The sequence below is a fragment of the Temnothorax longispinosus genome, chromosome 3 (assembly GCF_030848805.1).
Source record: "Temnothorax longispinosus isolate EJ_2023e chromosome 3, Tlon_JGU_v1, whole genome shotgun sequence".
Lineage (NCBI taxonomy): Eukaryota > Metazoa > Arthropoda > Insecta > Hymenoptera > Formicidae > Temnothorax > Temnothorax longispinosus.
In genome coordinates, this window is record NC_092360.1 from 3,101,054 (window position 1) to 3,111,600 (window position 10,547).

Below are 10,547 nucleotides of genomic sequence, written 5' to 3' on the forward strand. Positions count from 1 at the left end.
ACTAAACTGCCGAAAGGCGACTTCATTGCAGTGGCGAGAGCTGCTGAAGCCAGAATCGTAATTGGGATCGTCGGACTACTCGTCACGGCTCAGTGATTGTCGTTAGATGAAAAAAATTTTTATAAAAACGGAGCTTCTCTCGTAAAGTTGTTCGATTGAACTTTTATTTTCTCGACTTCTAGATACTTCCGCTTTCTCTCTTCCTTTCTTTTTCTCGTCTTCAGATAAATAACACGTGTAATGTACTTCGATCCTTTATTCTATTACGGATATTCTCTAACACGCAAAATGTAACTTTAAAAGTTATTAAATTAAAGCGATATTAAATTAATTGTTACTACGTTACAAATAGTTTTCTTATCAGGAAGCTTTTAAACGAATCGTTAAACAAGCATTTAAGATTTAAATTTTCTTATTGTACTTTGCGTTTAATCTTTGTAATGCATTGGATATTGCACTTAAAAAGTGTTTATAATAATCGTAATTTTTTTTTCTATTTGTTTAAGATACCGAAATGGACGCCGAGGCAGCGTTGCTGGAAAACTCGCCGACTTTGTCGACGATCTCGTCGGATTCTACGGATGCGACGTACTCGCCCGGACCCGGTTCGCCCTATTCCCCGGAATCGCCAATCATCGTCACATCCTCCTATAAAAAAAAACGTGACGATGAAGTCACGCCCAGACCAACGCCCAGATATCCACTGCCATCCAGGAAGCCGAGCTTCCGGATACGACCGCCCTACCTCATGATCTGCATCAGTATCATCGAGGTGAGTTATAAATGCTGATTACGAAATACCGTGACAATTACTTACTTGGAACACTGTTATAATTGTAATAATATCTTAAATAAAAGAGCAATTATCTTTCTAAAATCTACGAAAGAAATAATTAAAAATGATAACAAGTGTAATTTTTTCTTTGGCATACTATTATTAATAAGACATTGTGATTTAGTCTTGCGATTATTTTTAATATTAGATATCATTTAAAGATAAATACTAGGAGATATATTTGCACAAAATGCAGTAACTAAATCAAAATATTTAGCTATGATTTCATTATGATATTTTTTTAAAATCATCACTTAATAGCAGTAATAATTCATAAAAATTGTAATAATTTATAAAAATTGTTATATTTCTTCTTCGCGCGCTCTTCATTATTTTCCGTCATGTTTTTTATATTTGTTTTTTATTACTCAACTAAATGCTGCTCCATCTGGATAAAATTCTCTCGTCGTAAAATGCGGAACATACTGCAGGTATTCCAATGAATGTAAGCGAAGTAGAAAGGAACGGTTGTAAAACGCTATGCGTAAGCTCCAAGATTTCTCATTAACAGAACCAGCGTGTCGTGTTCAGTTCTCGAGAGCAAGCAAGGGCGAGCGAAAAGCGCGGTGGGATTCCTTTCCAATTATACGCGCGAACTCGCCGGAGAATACTCGAACGATATTCCGAGATACCTGATGACGAAAACTTCAAAAAAAAAAAAGTGGAAACTCTTTATGGCTCTTTTTCGCTCGATAATAATCTCGAGAACTTCGTCTCGCGCTTTAGTCGGAAAGTGAATAAGCAGCGAGGGGTACGCGTAATAAAAATTCGCGAATTTAATACCGCGAAGGTACGCCGCAATTTCTTACTCGTTTACCACGGAGCACGACGAAAGTTAATCACTTAGCCGCGCTTTCTTTTAACTCGTTGTACGAGTCGCCGCAGAGCGAGATCAAAGTAAATGCTCGCCGCAGATGTTTAACAGTCCAAGTTCATTGTGCAAAAGACGGTAAAAAGCATGAAGAGATATGAGGCAATTAAGTATATGAAAATTAAGTATAAATACATTCGTCATATTTACGCAATCTTATGAAAAGTTTACACAGTTTATAATTTATTATACTTTATAAGTACGAATTTTATATCTATATATAGGTACACATGTCATCTTTAATTTTAATTATTATTGTCAAACCAGTTACATGCGTTGCAATTATTTTTATTATTATAACGAAAACTTATTTAATTCTTTCATAAAAATTATAATTTTAAAAATAGTATCCTTTAGGTTAATAATAATTAATTAGGATCGCTAAACGCGTAATTACGTAGATGTTATTTGAAAAAGTAGGTTTAAAATAGCAGTTTCTAAATCAACGTACTGCTTTGAAAAAATCGTCAAGCTTGAATTTTATCTTATAAAAGCTAAAGTCGGCGAAAAATTTAATTAATATTAATACACGATCTATGATATATATAGATTAAATTGTGTTATGAGCAATTTATATAACAATATAGCAACTCGATATAAATGAATATATCATCCAAAAAACTGTAATTTTTTAGAATGTGATAGTTATTAATAATTTAGACAATGTCAACTTTAGTGTACAAAATTGATTCTCATTTATAACTTCTCGATGAAAGATCTAGAGAAAGTTAGATTTGCATTTGGTATTATAACCGTTATGAAATATATTAAAAGAGATATATATTTAATATATTTATTCACACTAAAAAGATAAAAGATGGTACAATAAGTGTAAGAAAGAAGAAAATAGACATGCAGTGAATCACAAAAGTATTCGTATACTATTGAGGAAAAGCGTGCGTGAAAATGAATGAAAAGATCAAATCTTTTTTTATAAAAAAAAAATAATTTTTCTGCACATATATTTTAAGATATATGAGATTGGATGTTTAAGTTGAAAAAAAGAGGTTGAACATATAGATCTTGTTTTCTAATTATGTCATATTATTAAATTCTATTTTTGATCTTACTCAAAAGTTTATGTAAAAGGGGAAGAGGAGAATACTTAAACTATACACTCTCTTATAAATTAAATTGCACACACTATAAACTATAAAATAATAATAAAAATAATTAAATGTTGATAAAAACGATAGTTCATATAAATAATGAAAATGTTAAGGAAAACCAAAACTTGGTTTCCTTAGATCAAGAGTTAAGGATCAAGAATTATAAAATAATTTTTTTGTGATTTACCGTGCTTAAAAGAGAATTTAGTGTAGCTTCGTAATATAAAATAAAATTATGACTATTAGATTAAAGTGTGTATACGGTGGAAAAAATTAGTTACATTAGCGAAGAAATTTTGCATACACGTGCGTGGCAAAAAAAATGTTAAAAATATTAAATGTTAACTAAATGATCGTAAAATGAAAAGCGTACCGTGAAAAGGCGATTTTTAAAGTGGCTCAGTGAGCGATCTAGAGAGAAAGAGATAGAATATTAACGCGCTCTCGAGCTTAATGAAACGCTCAAAAAGTAGCGTTGTGCTACTCGAAAAAAGTTGATATTTCCATGGCATATAATAATGTCCGAACCTGGGCATTTTACGGTCGGAAAAATTACCTGCGAACGGAGAAATGCTCGCTAAAGTGTATAAACCTAAAGCCGCGGAATTAAAGGCGCCAATAATTCACGGCCGCAGTCCGTGAATTTCAACTTTATCGCGGCAGTATTGTCTGGTGAAAACTCGTTGTTGCAAGTGGGAGATAATTTGTAATATATGGGACAACGCGTATAAACACACGCCTGAGAATGCGCGGTACGCTTCGTGTACTAAGGGTGCGGAAGCGGAGAACATCGGCGGCGTTTTGGACGATAAAAAGAAACGAGCCGTTATATTTATCGCTCCGGCGCGTATCGCTCCCGCAAATCGTTCCTCGAAATTTAAGGAACTTTACATTCGAACGGAGAAACAGCAGAATGCATATAAGGGCAAGAAGCGGAATATGATACGGCCATTTCGTTTCTGATCTTATAGCAAGATCTGATGTGTGGCGGGATCTTAAAATAGATATAACTTATAAAATAAAATTATGTTTACGAATAGAGAAAATTTTATGTTCAGTGTATATGCGCATTCCGATGATGGAAAGAAAAATACTTAAATATTTCTGTGTATCTAAAATGTTTACATGCTTTTTCAAAGAAATCGACAATTTTTTATTCTTAATTTAGAGTTCTTATTCTACTTTGTTGCCAGAAAAATTTAGCATTAAATAATATAATTATATGATTGCATGATTATTGATTAATAATACGGAGTTACACGGTAGAACGATAGCTGTTGGGAGTATCATACTCAGCTTCTGATTCTATAATGATGTGGTAGAGCGTTAATTTGTGCTTCAAATGCATAAACTTAAAACTACGAAGTTAAATGCATTTCTAATTCGCGGAGAAACTCCGTTTCTGCCTTTAACATGGCAATGCCACCATGCATTGTTAAAAGAGGATGGCATGAAGTAGAACGAAAATCGAGGGTGTTAACGTGCAACGACCTCCAAGTGAGAGGAGGAATGAGGAAGAGAGCGAATTCCACCTTTGAAACGTTCTCCAGATCACCGGAAATAGATGTTCCGGGTCGCGATTAACGCGATAAGCGGTATGAACGGTGCCCGTATAATGTTGAATTTTGGACTTATCAGATCAAAATAAAAAAGCTTGAGGAAATTATTCTTTAGAAAGAAAAACAGGTCATGAAACATATTGCACTTTATTCTTGAAATATTAATATAAATATACTCGAAATACATAAAATAAACGAAAAATTAGATCAATATATTACTAGAAATATTATATTACAGTTGTAGCACGAAATACGACACTATACATACGTATAATCCGTAGTCCACGACGAAATCAAAGAGTGACATGTAAAAATAAATGGATTTAAATATAAATCAACTCTTTTGTGTAATGAAAATTATAAAAATATAGTAATCCTTGACATGCTCATATCCTGTAGAAATTAATTGTCTCCAGGGTTTTTTATTTCTGAATGATTTGCGTTTCTGCTTTGATATTTCCCAAGAATACATGCAATGAAGCATAATTGTTGCATGTACAGAATGTCACATAATAAATCAAATTTTAATAATAGGTTCTCTGATAGATTCAATTAATTAAACTTGGAATAAAAGTATTCTTAAAATATAGTTCACTCTTGAAATAATTAACTCAGCTATATGATTTAATTCTACTTTCCTACTTGAAGTTTAATTCGAAACAAGTTTTTTATTTTTAATAGTATTTTATTTTACAATTTTATATTAAATTGTTAATATCTTTGCTATCTCGACACTTTTGTTAAGAATAAAAACTCCATTGAGTTTTTTGGATTGATCATGTAATTTGTCATTATTACTTAATTTGTATTTTGACTCAACTGTTTTTATTTTGACCCAATTTGCACAAGAACAATGTAAAGCATGATTTGATATAGAATCATCAAATTATTATAAGATAAGCACGGACGCCGTTAGCAGGAGGACGAGGGAGACGTGTCCCTCAATATATACGCAAATATATGATAATTTTGAATAAATTAAAATAATGTTTATATTCTCTCTCTTTCTTTCTCTATTTCGTTCGTTCTTTCTTTCTGTTTCCTTTTCAAAATAAATAATCAGATTCCATGGTGATGAAATTTTAAATTATATTTCTTTTATGTTTTATTTATGCATTTATTTATTTATGTCTTTTTAGTTTCCAGAGTCCCCAAATTTATAGCTAACGGCGCCAGTGAGGTAAAGGTATATTCATCGTGATATCTTGGATTCATGCGATTCTATGTATATGGAACAAAGTCCTCTTTACGTTTAACTTTAAGCGATACAAATCTCTCGCTTGTGGAAGGTATTGAGGTTTAACTTGGAACCTGTCTCTCGCGTTCCGTCACTTTACTATACTCTTTGAGTAGACGATAGCTGAAACTCGTAAAACGTTTTCTGTGATTTATATACGTACCGTCTTCTGGCAGATAATAGCAATCATTTTAGATAGTATCACGTTGAGCAGTAAATTCAGTTTTAGATTTTTTAGTGAATTGTTGATATCGTTTTAATCGCAAATTATACTATTTGAAAAGAAAATATAAAAAAATGAGATAAAGAAGGTTACAGATTGCACATTATTTTTTTACGTAATTAAGTCTTGAATTTTTTTTTAGAAATCTTGTGATTTTTGAAATTTCTTCAACTTGATAAATAATTAAACGCAAGAAATATAAAATTCTTTACATATATTTTAGAACAAAAATTTATGTATGTGTGAATACCTACAAGAGTAAAGTTTTGCTTTAATTTTCCTTTCTATTCTGAATGTTATGACGAAGAGGAAGGCACATTTCACTCAGATTTTGTTTGTATCATGAGTGGAGTCGTAAAATCGCGAGTTCTATGTGCTAGACAAATTTCGTCGCGCGATATATTTCGACATACCATGAATATCGATATTGCACCGCATTACGCGAATATTACACGATATTACGTTCTTCTTTTCTCACGCCTTAGGAAAATGAAATTCCTACGTTGTAGGGTGCAGACGCCTCTATAATTACGAACTACCAACCGGAGCTCTGTATGCGCGTTTACATACAAACACGCACATACACATACATATACACCAATTATCCGGGTTGCTGCAAACATTTGCTTAGAATTCAGAATTAGAGCCACAGTATTGGACGAAATCACTGACTGTGATCGCGACTGGGCTGGCACATGGCGCCGCGCTTGACAGTAACCGTCCGGATGTTCGCTCTCGCTCAAATAATTCTCTTTCATTGTCATTTGTAAGATGGAATGAGAGATAATCAAGATCTTTAGATAACTAGAATAATGCAGCAATCAATTCAATGTAAAAATGAATAGTTATCATTTCTTTAAAACTTTATTAATAATTGCTATTTAAATATCCCTGTAAAATATGTTATATATGTTTATTTTATTACAGTTGATAATTTTAGAGAAGCGTTATATCAGATAATTCCAATTCGCTACTAGACTATTCTATATATATATTCGTGTTTATTATATCTTAGAATGTGTATCACGAAGCTCTCATCTTGACCTAAGTAATATTTTAGAAAAAAGATCGTAAAAAAATTTTTTTTAAATATATATATTATCTACATTATTTTCTAAAAATAAAACGTGATATAAAAAGAGATTTAAGTGACGGTGTGTTAATTTTCAGATTCATACTTATTGCTTGCGAGTGAAATATCGTAAAAATAAATCGCGTAAATTTCAGAATTAACAATCTCGTACAGCTGAATTCCATTTTCGCGATACCAAACGACGAGGTCAATCTCATTCAGTTCTGCGGCGGACACGTCGTCGAATTGAAATATAATCGTGGGACGACGAAGCGTACGCGCGCGCGTGTGACATGAGACGATCATTTGTTGCAAAGTGAACACTGGATTTTAACATCCGGGAGATACTGTCCAAGGTGGAGGACATAAAAGCGCATTAAGCACGAACAGGGGCCCCAAAACCTAGACGGGCTCGTAAAAACCGGGACATCAGAATAGATAGCCGGAGAGGTATCAAGCTCTCCCGAAAGAGTGGCGCACCTGCTGACACATGTGATTTACTGGCGAGAATGTTTGCACGCGTGCACTTCGCTGTGGTGCGCAAAAAAAAAAGCAAGCAACAATCGTTAAGGCATTATTTTTAAAGACTCCTGTGCGCGCGCGCGCGCTCTGCGTCGAACCCATATACATGCCGCTCTTTATTACGGTTACGATAAATTCCGAGCGTAATCGGATGAGCAAGTTATTAAACGCGCTGATAAATTGCTCGCGGACTACGTCCGTGACATAAATATTTTGCTGACTGTGCGATTAATATTGAACGAAATGCCCGATATCGTTACTATGTGCATATGGAGCCTGCTTTAATAGGCTTCCTGGATCTTCGTAAATCATTGTGATCGATAATGCGATTGATCGTTATTTGGTACTCAATTGCAAGGCGTTATGCGATATTGGATTATTCGTTATTGTACAGTTTATCATGGATTATGATGTATCGCGCGATATATGAATTATGCGTTCAAGCTGTCTTTTAGACGAATTAAATTGTAAACTTGACAAATAAATGAATTTAATAAATTGTAAAGTTTTAAATTAATTTTATATACGTTACAAAATTAAATAAAATTTATTTGTAGTTCAAATTTTAGAAAAATTTGCCATTCAAACGTACTCGAGTATGTCAATTTACTCGAAATGTACTTCTATTATACATATAACATATAGAGATATAAATTTTTTGAAATATAGTATCTTTTTTATTAAAAATAAAAAAGTAGTTATCGATACTTGTCTAGAAGTACATTATGTGCATAGATTTAAGCGAAGAGCGCCATGTGGTCCATTAATTCACAGGCACACAAAAAAATAAAAAGTGTCTTGGCCGAGACACTACATTCCCATGTATTTTGACCCGCTGAATCCGAATCCGAAGTCAGAATTGTCAGATTGGCTCTCAGTTCCGAGCAAACCTCAAAGAAAAGTGTTCGTTTCGTGGAGTTTTGAACTTTTTTTGGAGTTTTGAACAAAATACATGGGAATACACTAGTGTAGTGTCTCGGCCAAGACACTTTTTATTTTTTGTGTGCCTGTGTTATTTTAGGCTTGATGTCACTTTATCTTATCTACAAAGACAAGGATTTTTTTCATTTTTACTTTTACGTAAGGTTCGGCGATAAAAACGCGTGGAACACGTTTTCTATCTCAACAAATCGCTTCTGGGAAAGCTAAGTGTCGTTACGGAAATAGCTGGCGTACCAGCAGAATCTGAAATAGCACTTCATTCACGTGCTCGTGTATCTTTATTTAGCTTCTAAGATAAAATAGAAAATCCTGGATTTACTAACCCACCGTTCTCTTCTTTAGGGAATATAAGAAATTATTTTTTGTGGAAGACATTTTGAGTCAAAATAATTAAATTTCAAACGTTTCTTATCGGGTATATTGCTAAAACGAATGTAACATGATTAATAAAACGCAAATAAACAATTTGGAATAATAAGAATTATTGAATAATAATTCAACTATATTATAATATCGATAAAAATAGAAATAATAAAATAAATATTACATAGGTATATATATAATTTATTAGATATTTAAAATTGTTTAAAATTTTATTTTATATACTATGTATATTATATAATAAAAAAGCGTATAAAATATAATTTGATGTATTCAACAATTCAGTATTATACGCATACATATTTAATAGAGACATTGGCAATTGTAATTAATTTTATCTCTAACAGCGACATGTAATTATCTCCGTGCTCTTGAATATATATGCCGTATTCTTCTCTGAATAATATTCCGCGGCAAAGGCAAGCACATTAAACGTGCTTTCTCTAGATAACCGTCCACTGCCTGGGAGACGAGGCGACGTTACGGAGATGGCTGGTCTACGATCCCCGTCAGAGGGTGCAGGGCTGGAGGTTCGCCTCCTACATGTTGCTTCACTCGAACGCACTTCACCTCGCACTCAACGTGGTCATTCAGCTGGTCCTGGCTACTCCACTCGAGGTGAGCCAATCAACTAAATTGCGGGGATGTCGTTCAGCGCGTCAAGACACCGCGCGTTTAAGAGAAAGAGGCTCCTCCCTTTCGACGGCGATCCTTTTTGCTCACGATTACATCAGATAACATTCCCATATCGTCGAATTAAAGTACTTTTTGCTTTGCTTTTTGTTACACCGTAACGGAAACTTAATACTCTGTCCACGCAATATTAAGAACGAGAATAATGAGAATATAAGCACGACACAAAATGTTGAGGTAGCATTTCTTTTAAAACGAAATGTTTTCAGGAATACTGTACGACATCGATTTGCAACTACATTTATTATTTTTTATCTTTTTATACAATACATAAATAAAAAGATCGCCGCGATTAAATAAAATTTTCAGCTAGAATCCTTATTATTCTGCAGCACTAGGATTTGTTCATTAGATCCGACGTAACAAGTTTTATTTATGAGAAATACGTTGCAAAGATCGTAATTCTGCATGTGCGAAATTGCAGACGGGAACACGGAAAGCTCATTGTTGCAGGTGGAGCAAGGACGAATAGGAGTGGCGACAATCTACCTGGGCGGCGGAGTCTGCGGCGCTTTGGGAGCGTCGCTTCTGCAACCTAGTCTTTACCTGGTCGGCGCTTCGGCAGGTGTTTACGCGCTGCTTACGAGTCATCTCGCTCACCTCTACCTGGTAAGCGAGAGAAAAAAGTTTCTCAATCTCTAAGAGCGGAGTTCAGACGACGTAAACCGACCCCTCGACGACCCCTCGCTCCTTGAATGTCCCGCGCAGCGTTGCGTGTCGCAGCAGCAAAAAAGAATGAAGGAAAAAAAATAAGGAAGACTATATAAAAGATGCTGCACTAAAACGCGCTGTTGAGAGTCGCGCAGGAATGTTTCCGCTCGAGATACTCTCGCGAAAGAATCTTATTTAGCTTGAGTAACGGACTCTCCTCGCGGCAAGTGGCGATAATAAATAATCCTTGAGAATCAGACACAATTATCAATATCGTATTAGGAGTAAACAGAGTACAGTTGTTGGACACTCTACAATGATTGACCACATCTTAAAAAATTAAAGATCATAACAAAATACTATTAAAATGTTTTTAATTATAAATACAAAAATAATTAATACACTTTTAAACATTTTAATAGTATTTCTTTACAATCTTTAATTTTTTGACC

General features: G+C 33.9%; 1 protein-coding gene across 2 annotated transcripts in view; it reads left to right on the top strand.

Moving 5' to 3' along the window:
- Positions 1 to 10,547, top strand: part of Rho-6 (rhomboid 6) — a 115,503-nt gene that overhangs the window by 101,707 nt on the left and 3,249 nt on the right. For both annotated transcript variants that reach the window (XM_071772850.1, XM_071772851.1), the window contains exons 2-4: positions 507 to 772; positions 9,199 to 9,369; positions 9,898 to 10,053. In XM_071772850.1, coding sequence (XP_071628951.1) covers positions 507 to 772; positions 9,199 to 9,369; positions 9,898 to 10,053 — 593 coding nt within the window. The remainder of the gene's footprint in view (positions 1 to 506; positions 773 to 9,198; positions 9,370 to 9,897; positions 10,054 to 10,547) is intronic.